This window comes from Chinchilla lanigera, unplaced genomic scaffold (assembly GCF_000276665.1).
Source record: "Chinchilla lanigera isolate Chin_1 unplaced genomic scaffold, ChiLan1.0 scaffold00051, whole genome shotgun sequence".
NCBI classification, from domain to species: domain Eukaryota; kingdom Metazoa; phylum Chordata; class Mammalia; order Rodentia; family Chinchillidae; genus Chinchilla; species Chinchilla lanigera.
The window spans coordinates 312,428-322,328 of record NW_004955452.1 but is presented as its reverse complement, the minus strand read 5'-3'; the positions used below and the strand labels follow the sequence as shown (position 1 = coordinate 322,328).

At 57.7% G+C, this 9,901-nt stretch overlaps 1 protein-coding gene across 1 annotated transcript; it reads right to left on the bottom strand.

The window, feature by feature from the left end:
• Positions 1–2,445: 2,445 nt before the first annotated feature.
• Positions 2,446–5,462, bottom strand: Nbl1 (neuroblastoma 1, DAN family BMP antagonist; the record flags this gene model as incomplete). The annotated part of the gene is given in 3 exon segments (XM_013519666.1): positions 2,446–3,826; positions 5,063–5,174; positions 5,268–5,462. Coding segments are annotated over 3 exon segments (534 nt in total). The 3' UTR covers positions 2,446–3,574.
• Positions 5,463–9,901: the final 4,439 nt, after the last annotated feature.

Genomic DNA, 9,901 nt, shown 5'->3' with positions numbered 1-9,901 from the left:
AAGCCCCAGAACTGCCAGCAGGCAGATCCAGGCAGCAGGTGAGGCCTGTCCTCCCTCCCCCAGGCCACAGTGCACCTCAAGGAGCAGGGAGCAGTATAGAAATCTTGGATCGAGGGTGAGGAGCAATCTACTGCTTAGTAACTCTAGAGTTCTAGGAAGAGTGGCCCCATCTCCTTGATTCCTCTTTTCCTCCTCTGCAAGAGTTAACAGAATACAGCATCTGCCTTACAGTGACATTGAGGAGATGAAATGACCCTGGTATAAATGTCAGTTGGTGCATGTGTCAGTGCTAGCTGTTGGCCTCAGTGTTCCCGTCTGTACAATGGGAATGTTCCATTATATTGTTCTGTTATATGCCATTACAACAGAATGTTCCACTCTGTTAGCCCAGGAATTCTTACGCGAGCAATAGCAACCCTGACAGATGCTGTGTAGAATGTGTCTTGGAGGCCAGTGATGTGGGCTGGTGCTCTTCCTTCTGCTCTTTGCTCTGTGAGATTGGCAAAGTCTCCTCAGTTCCCTGTTGCTATGAAATTAGGGTACTGCAGATGTGGCTGGTACTTTAACCTCTTGGTAAAAAAGATGTGCCTGATAAATTTTAGCACTGTAAAAAAAAAGTATATAATGGGATAAAATATGTCCTTTGTTTCTAGATTTTTTTCTGTGATGTATGATATCTTCTATTTTTATAAAGAAAATGTGATGTTAATTTTAACATGTGTTCATCCTGCGTGATAGATCCAAGGGGTGTTTGTTATTTTAAAATCTGCTTCGCGAATTTTTTTTAAAAAAGATTGGGTCATGGTGGTGGTGCCCCCTTGTGGCCACACTGTTATTATTTTGAATTTGAGCCCTCTTCAGAAACTCCACGTGTAAGCTCCTCTGGAAGTCCTGGACTTCCTTAACATTTCAGGGTACAGAGTGACGTTCAAGAATGATCATCTTTTGCTGATGTGGGGGCACACTCTTGTAATCTCGGCTACTCTGAAGGCTGAGGCAGGAGGATTACAAATTGGAGCCAAGCCTGGGCAACTTTAGAGACCCTGTCTCAAAATAAAATAATAAAAAGGGTTCAGGACGTAACACAGTGCTCCCTGAGTTCAATTCTCAGTGCTTCAAAAACAGAAGAATGATGCTCAGCCTTTGCTTCTCTCTCTGGAGGAAGTGTCTGGTACCATAATGGGACAACTGAGTCTCAGGAAACCTCTGCACCAGCTCAGTAGGCCTGCCTTCGCAGCGCTGGTGTGGTCGCTAATCCTATGTAAGGATTTTAGGCGCCTCCGCCTTGTGGAGAGAGGCAGATGGGCTGTAGTTTTATTCCTGGGCTCTCCTGGTTTAGAAATACTTGTCAAATCTGCTTTCAAATATGGCTCCTCCCCCTCACCTACTCCCACATCCAATCAGCAGCGCCTCTCCCGAGTGGCCACGCCCACTCCCGCGGCCCCGCCTCTCCCGTCCCACCGCCGGCTCAGAACTGGCGCCTTCAGCAGCGTCCACTCAAACTGCCGCACTGCCGCACTCCCCGCTGCTGGTCTCCATCCTGCCCTCCCTCCTACGGGTCGCAAATCTCGCTGAAACTTGGACCGCTTGCTGCAAAGTCCGAGCACCGCTTAGCGTTCCGGCCGGCCACCAGCCTTGCCACCATACCTTCCTGCTCCTTCCACCCAGGCCTGGGTAACGTGTGGATCTGCGTCCTGCCTCATTCCACACGCAGGATGGAGGATCGGGACTCCTGCCGCCGGGCCGCGCTCCGGCTCAGAGGTGTAGCACCGAGGACCCCTAGTGGCTCGTTGATTGTTGCTACTTTGACTGCCATGCTGAAGTGTCCAGGGGACGTCAGGGGGACCTGCGAGCCTATTCGAGTTAGCTATGCTTCTAGAATCTCAGTTTCCCACTCTAAAACAAACGTGAACGGCCCACCCCGTCGTGGACGTAGAATTGCTGGTGTCCCCAAGCATTCATAGACCCAGGGCAAGACTGCTCGGGATTCCAGCCCCATTGACATTTCTTAACAGCACGACCCTGGGAATAGAGGACTCGACCCCCTGCACCTCAGCCCATCATCTGCAAACGAGGGCCACATGGCCAAGCGGCCTGAGGACTAGGTGAGCTTGTTTGTGTGCACTGCTTACCAACCTTATTAACTTATAGCTGGTGGCTTTGGGTTTTATCAATTTGCACCATGAGAGAGCTAAACCCAAGGGGTCATGGGTCCAAACCCAGCTCTGAGGTCCACAGCGTACACAAGGCCTGCAATGAGCACCCGCGGGAAAAGGTGGGAGCTGGGGCAGCTGGGGAGTAGGGCACTGTGACAAGGTGCCAGGGCAGGACAGCACAGGGGACCCTGGGGGGTGGCACCAGTGTGGCAGCTGCTCCCCACCACACAGGCCCAGCCCCCTCCCCAACCCCCCAGGCCAGCAGAGGCCAACAAGAGGGAGGCAGACACCAGCGTTGAAGGCATTTATTCAGGGTCCTTCAGGGCGAGTCTACTGGTTACAAGCTCTACAGAAGCTCTCGTCCATGGGAACAGCCGAGGGGCCGGGTACCCCCGGGCAGGGGTGGGGGCTGCCATCGCCCTGGGCACACATGAGAGAGCAGCGTGGGCAGTTCAGGGTGCAGGGGAAGCTTCACCGCCTGCCCGCCCACCCTGGCCCGGGTTCCACATCCCTCTAGGTTTAAAGTGCAGCTGGGTAGGGGGCGGGACTGGGGACCTCGGGGTCACAACGGGTCACCCACAGGGGCCACCCTGTCCTGGAGCTCCTAGAGGCTCAGCCAGCATCTATTCGGGTCCAGCTTGGACCCTCTGATAGGGAGACCACCCTCACCCCATCGGCCCCCAGATGTTTAGAAAGCCCTTCCCCTGACCCCGGAAGCTCGCTGAGGGCAAGCCAAGGAAGCCAGAGCAAGGCCCAAAGAGCCTGGCCCCAGCCCTGGTGCCCTGAGTCAGCAGGGTCCTGCCCAGCCTGACTCCCAACCACTCCGTTGGGTGGGAGGGGGCACTTTGTGCCCAGGGCAGATGCTTCCCTGGAGGTGGGGTGTCCAGGGAAGGCCATTAGGGAAACTTGTGCAGGCTGGAGCTTCTTGCTTCTGCCATTGGTCTTCCTAGCCCAGTCCTCCTGCCAGGCAGACACTGGCATGGTGCCACCCTTAGCTTTAGGGCCCCTGGCTGTACCACCTGGCCCCACCCCTGGGGATCCTGCCCCAGCAGGGGCTGGGCGGGCCTTGGCCTGCACCTGCCATCTTGGAAGGCCTCACCCACGCTCAGCAGCTTAGCCGGCCTCCTCCCCTCCCAGGAACACCTCTCTACAAGGCAGAAAGCAAAGACCGCCCCACTTCCAAAAAGAGCCCTGAAGACTTCTCCTTCCTCCCCCCACGCTCCAATATATTAAAATTGTGAAGCTTGGCTCCAGCTCCTCCCCTTGAGATCTCCATGGCAACCAGACAGCATTCCAAGTCCAAGTCTGAATCCAAGTTCATCCAGTGCCAGGGGAGCTTCCACCTCTCCCCTCGCTCTTCCCCAGAGGGTGAGACCCGACATTCCACAGGGGCCCCGAGGGGAGGAAGAGCAGGGGCCTCAGTCCTCAGCCCCCTCCTCTTCTACGTGGGGGGCCCCAGGAGTCTCCTGGGGCTCGGGGCTCTGCCCACCAGGGTGGGGGTGGGGGTGGGCGCCCGGCTGCGAGCCCGGCCCGTCCTCGCCCTGCACGTAGACACCCAGCCCCTCGTGGCTGGGCTCCTTTCCGCAGGCCTGGCAACTGCAGTGCAGGATCTTCTCCACCAGCTTGTCCACCCTGGGCATCACCTCATGGCCGGGGCACTCCAAGGTCACCTAGGGTGGGCAGGAGGAAGGGAGAGATTGTCCTTAGGCCTGGGGCAGGTGGGGAGGCCCCAGGAGCATCACATGCAATCACTGATTAGCTCTGGGGACCCCCCCCCCAGGGGCGCAGGGACCAAGCCACTGCTGCAGCCACCGGACTTGCTCCGCACACCCAAGCCTTCCCCTCACGCGCACCCCGCAGCAGCCGCGGGGCACTCTGGGAAATGCGGTGTCGCTTGCCCCTGCTTAACCCTCCCCAAGTGCTCCCCTACTGCCCTTGGACAACAGAGCCGACCCTTTCCATGGCCGCCCAGGACCTTCAGGCTGGCCGAAGCCGCCCCGCACCCCGGACCTTGTGCCTCTGCCCCCAGCTCTCTGCCCCCGATCTGCCTCAGGCGCTTTGCACGCCCTGCTCTCTTTGGCTGGTAGGTTCTTCCCAACCCACCCCCAACCTCCTGCCCCAAACTCTGCCCAGTTCACTTCTGGGCAGCCTTTGGGTCTGACCTCACAGGAGCCCCGCCCCAAGCCTCCAGCACCCCCGCGGGAACCCAGGAGGAACCCGTGAGCACGCTGCCTTTCCCCTGTGGGCACACTGCTAACTGCCCTTTGTTCTTTATTCACTTTTCCCTCCCTCCTTCCTTCCCCAGAGCACCGACTCCATGCCAGCCCTGGGGACGTAACAACAGGCGTGACCTTTCCAGGGAAACCAACTGGCCATAGTCACCCCGACGTGCTGGGAAGACCGCAGATGTGACAGACGATCACAAGGGAGGCACACAGTGCGCTGCAAGCCAGCAGCACGGGCATTTGACTCGGATAGGAACAGGAATGATGCTTGAGCCAAGACTGAAGAATCAAGGTAGGGGAGGGGAGGAACAGGGCAGAGAATATGTGCAAAGGCCCTGCGGTGGAAGGGAGCAGCACAGGTAGGAAGGACTGAAAGGAGGCAGGTTGGTGTCAGGTGTCAAACTAGTAAGGAAAGCAGGGGAGGGTAGAAGCTGCAGAGGCTCTTCAGGCAGACCCGACGGGACCCTGCAGACATGGCTTGAGATGTCGGGAAGCCACTGAAAGAATTTCAGTACACAAGTGGGATCCGAAAGTAGCTTCAGAGAGATCCTTGTCCTGCACAACTTGGTGTCAGACCTGTGACCCATCCTGTGGCAAGGACCACGTGCGCGCCCCGCACGCAGCGAGACCCGACTCGGTACCCAGGCAGGGTGGGGGGGGGGGGGGGGGGCGCATACTCACAATCTCCCACATGGTCTGGGCTGGCATGCAGGAGTCACAGTGCACCAGGGACTCTGTGGACTGTGGGAAGGTGTTGGGGACGCTGTAGCTGAAGCACTGTCCCAGGCACGCCCTGTGGGAGGGGAGGTCACCGCGCACCGTGTCACCGCGGGGGAGGCAGGCTGGGCAGCCGGGTGGTCCTCACGCCCCACACCCTCTGTCCCACCTGTTCTGGATGGATTTGGCCTCACAGCCGCTGTGGCCCACGATCTGGGTGATGTTCTTGGCCTCGCACCAGGCACTCTTGTCCGGGAACAGCGCCAGCTTGTTGATGGGTGGGGGTGCGGCCAGCAGCATAGCAGGGAGGACAGCGCCCACCAGGACCCGGAGCATCATGCCTGGGGCCTCCAGAGCCCTGGAACTGAGCACACGGGCCGGGTGAGTCCGGGCTGCCCGCCTGGGCTCAGAAGGTACAAGTGTGGACCCTGGTTTGTGACCCCTGCTCCAAGCCAGCTCTCCCGCCCACTACCCAGCTTTTCCTCTCTGACCGAGGACAAGGCATCTCTCCTCTCTGAACCTCAGAAATGGAGCTGTGGGGGCTGGGGCCGGAAGCTTGTGAGGAAACACTTGCCTCATTCGCGTAAAGCCCCAGGTTCGATCCACAGCACAGGATTAAAAAAAATAATAATAATAGGGCTGTAAACAGCACTGCATCCATCACACGGGCATCAGAAAGATTAAACGAGGTGCTCAACGAGCCTGGGAGAACAGGCACCCTCCAAATATCGTACACTTCTGGTTTGTTTGCGTTTGGGGGAGTCTGTTTATGTGCTTTGTTCTGGGGATTGAACCCAGAGCCTCTCACTCGCCGGGCACAGGCTCTACCACCGAGCTACACCCCCAGTCTGTTCTGTGATCAGTCCCAGGGATTGAATCCAGGGCCCGTGCACTGAGCTACAGTCCCAGTCTTATTTTTATTTTGAGACAGGGTCTTGTTAAATTGCCTAGGCTGGGCTCAAATTTGTGAACCTCCTGCCTCGGCCTCCCAGTGTGCTGAGATTACAGGTGGGCAGCTGTGCAGTGGTCACTTTTGTAGCTCACTATGTAGCCCGGAGCAAGTTACTGTTTATCTCTGCACCTTGGTCTCGCCCTCTAAAAGGGGAAGCCAAGGGCGCTCTGCATGGCAGTGGACTGCACTCCATGTGTCTGAGTGCACATGAAGAGTTGAACAGTCCTTAGCTCCCTTCTCCCTGTGATGCTGTGGATCTGCCGGGGGCAAACAATTGTTCAAGCAATGGTTGAGGGCTGGCCACCCACCTGCTAGCTCTCCTCGAAAGCCACTGTCACGTCAGGAACCCAGTGTAGAGGCATCTAAACTCAGCCTTCATCTCGTGATGAATTCTGCCACCCCAACCAGATGTACCGGGCCTCGAGCCCGGTAGGGCTCTACCGTCAGCCCCAGCTAAACCCTGAGTGAGCAGAAGACGAAGCCAAGCAGCAGAAGGTTGCAAATTCCCTCGCTGTAGAAAAGCACGACGCTAATACCAGTATCTGCCAGAAGATGGCGCTGCAGGACAGTCTGTGTCCAAAGGCTTTGCTCACAGGGGGCTCGCCCTCCCCTTTCATAGATTTCACCCACTTTCCCATCACTAAAGAGAGTGGGAAAGGCTTCTGGGAGACTCAGAAATAAGGGAAGCGCTTGAAAGTGGGGAGCAGGGTCCCCAACCTTCACTCAGGACACAGAAAAGGGTACCGGACACACCTGTTGTGTGACCCTTGAAACTCAGGCCTCTGTGTCTCCACCTGTAAAATGAGTGGGGACCGAGGTAGTGGTTTCTGAACCGGATAATACATGAATTTCCTGGGGACTTGTGGGGTGAAAACTCCTGTGATACCCAGGGATTGAACGCAGGGCCTTTGCACTGAGCTACAGCCCCACCCTCGCCTTTTTTCTTCTATCTTTGCTTCCTTCCTTCCTTCCTTTCTTCCTTCCTTCTTTTTCTTTTTTTTTTCTTTCTTTCTTTCTTTCTTTCTTTCTTTCTTTCTTTCTTTCTTTTTCTTTCTTTCTTTCCTTCCTTCCTTCTTCCTTTCTTCTTTTCTTTCTTTTTGTGTGTGTCTTTTAAAACACAATCTAAGTTGCCCAGGCTGAGCTTCAGCGTTTGATCTTCCCGCCTCAGTCTCCCAGAGTGCTGAGATTTCAGGCATGCGCCAACACACTCATCTGTATTTCAGCATTTTTACCAAGCTTCCTGGGACAGTTCTGACAGAGCCATCAGAACCATTCGGCTGACAATGTGGGACTCTGTCCCAGGAGGGGTCCTAGTGAGGCTGAAGCCAGGCTTGAAGAATCAAGGACAGGTCCCACAGAAGCCCAGCGCCAGGGAGGGGATGGCCTAGGACCAGGCAGCGCCTGCAGAACAGCCCTAGCTGGGCCACCTTCGGCAGAAAGGGAATGGTGGTGGCCTCTGTAAACTGTCCAGGGAGGGGGCAGTTGGGGCGTCACGCCTGCCCAGCAATGGAGATCTGGGCGGGCCAGCTGAGCCAGGCTTCAGGGAGGGCTCAGCCACCTGCAGGCCCGAGGGACACTGTGGCCCCCTGGGCAGCATCCTGAAGTCCCCTGGGCTCCGGCCCCTCTCCCTGCAGAGGCCTCAGTTCACTGCAGATCTGACCCCGGTCCAGCAGGAAGGGAGCAGCTGGAGGGGAGGTCAGATGTCCTGCCCCCACCCCAAAGGAGCTCTTGCCGTGATCCAGGCTCACACACACATTTCCGGTCTCACAAGACCCACAGCAGAGTTCCTAACCGGTGGCATGACTGCTCTGCAACAAGTGTGGCCTCCAGGGGGCTGACAGGTCCTCCAGCCTCCGGGCCCCCGCTGGGCCGAGCTGGCACTCTGGACCTCGGAGCAGCCTCTGCTCTATGCCGACCCCACCGCCCTTCCACGGAGCAACAGGTCAGCCAGGGCTGGAATGAAAGGAGCCTAGAGATGGGCCCTACTTAGCAGGGTGAAGTTTGGGGGAAACTGAAGAGAAACAGATAAACCGAGGCAGAAGGCCATCTCCCTGTGTGCCCCCCTCTCCAGGGCCCAGGGGACTGTTTGTACAAGGGCCCCCGTCGGAACCTTCCTCCGTCCGGGGCACAGCACTCGTCTCAAGGAGGACCCAGCACCCAGCAGCCCCCCACTGGGGCCAGCCCTCTCCCCCAGGGGACGCATAGGAAAGGCCAGTGGCAGCAGAGGCAGCAAGGGCAGAGGCAGCCTCCCTCACACAGGTGGTGGGCAGGACACACCCACCTCCTTCTGACCTCTCACCCTGCCCGGAAAGGACACACACTGCCCCCGCCAGTGAGTAAGATCTGTGCTGGCTGGTTTTATTTTTTGTCGGTGGTGGTGGTGGTGGTGGTGGTGGTGGTGTATGCTTTTTGTTTTTATAACTTGGATCTTTTTTTTTTTTTTTTTTTTTTTTTTGCAGCAGTCAGACCTTCCTTCCTGAGCCGGGAGAGCCTCGCCCGGATTCTCAACCCTTCCTCCCCGCCCTGAAGGTCGCACAAGTCATGGGACTCCCAGAGTAGCAGGGCGGGAAGGGAATCAGTGACCTCCCAGACCAATGCCCCAGGCTCTCCCCAGGCAGGTCCGGCAGAGCCATGTCCTGCCCTGACCACTCTACCCCCTGCAGGCGGATGCCCCTTTCGGGTGCCCTCCCGGAATGCAGGCCTGGGGCAGGGTGGGAGACAGGCCAGCTCGAGAACAGCAGGGGCCGGGGACTCTGGCTCTGCACCCTCCTACCTAGGAGCTCAGAGCCCGAGGCGAGGCCCAGGGCAGTGGGTGAAGCGCAAGCAGTCGTTTGGAGGGGGACAGTCAGAGATGGTGTGCAGAGGCCCTGAGAGCCCCTGCGTGAGAAAGGCCAGGAGAAGCGACGGCAGCCGCCAGCCTGCACTCGCTCCCCAGCCTCCCAGCCAGAAGGAGGAGCTGGTCCTAACTGCAGATGCGTGTTGCTGTCCTAAGTGCTTCTGCCTGTGTCCATCATCTCGGTCCTTACAATAACCCCGTGGGATGGACCCTATTATTTGCCCAGTGCACAGATGAAGACATGAAGGCACCGAGGGGCTGAGAGCTGCGGAAGTTTGCACAACTACTCAGCAGGAGAGCTGAGATTTAACCCTGGGCAGGAGCGGGTAAGCCACAAGTTACCCTTGAACATCACGGAAGAGAGAGAAGGAAGAGACACATGCAGGAAGCAGGCGGAATGAGACCTGGGCAGGGAGGCGGCCTGGGCTCCCGTGAGGCTCTCTTCCTCCTCTTAGCACCCTGCAGTTTCCAGTTGCCCAGGCTGGAACTGGGGAGCCCCACGGATCAGAGAGTGAGTCCTGCTCCCGACTCTCTACAGACGAGCATGTGCCCATGGCAGACCCTGGCTGCCTGGAGTCTCAGGAAAGACCTGCAAGTGTCCTTGCCCCACAGGGCTGCTGCGGCAGTGGGTGCCACAGGCTCCGCCGCACCCACCCATCCAGGCACTCCCGGGTCCATGCCAAGTCCTCAAAGACCTCCTGAAACTCATTCTTTCACACAGCAAGGAAGCCCCGAGGGGTGACACCGGTGACCCATTTTAGCACCGTGGAAACTGAGGCACAGGTGAAGAAAGTAAATAGCTCGAGTCTCCTGCACTGGGAAGAGGGTACCAAGCAGACAGCAGATGGGCCTCAATGGCCTCCTAGGGGCACCTTTGTTCAGAGGGTGCTCAGGAAGGCCAGGGAGGTGGGGCAGCCAGGACACAGGCCACAAGCTTTGGGGACAAGCTCTGGGACCCTCCACACCCACCAGAACTTAGCAGCTTCTCCGAGGTGCCCAGGCCAGCAAATCACTG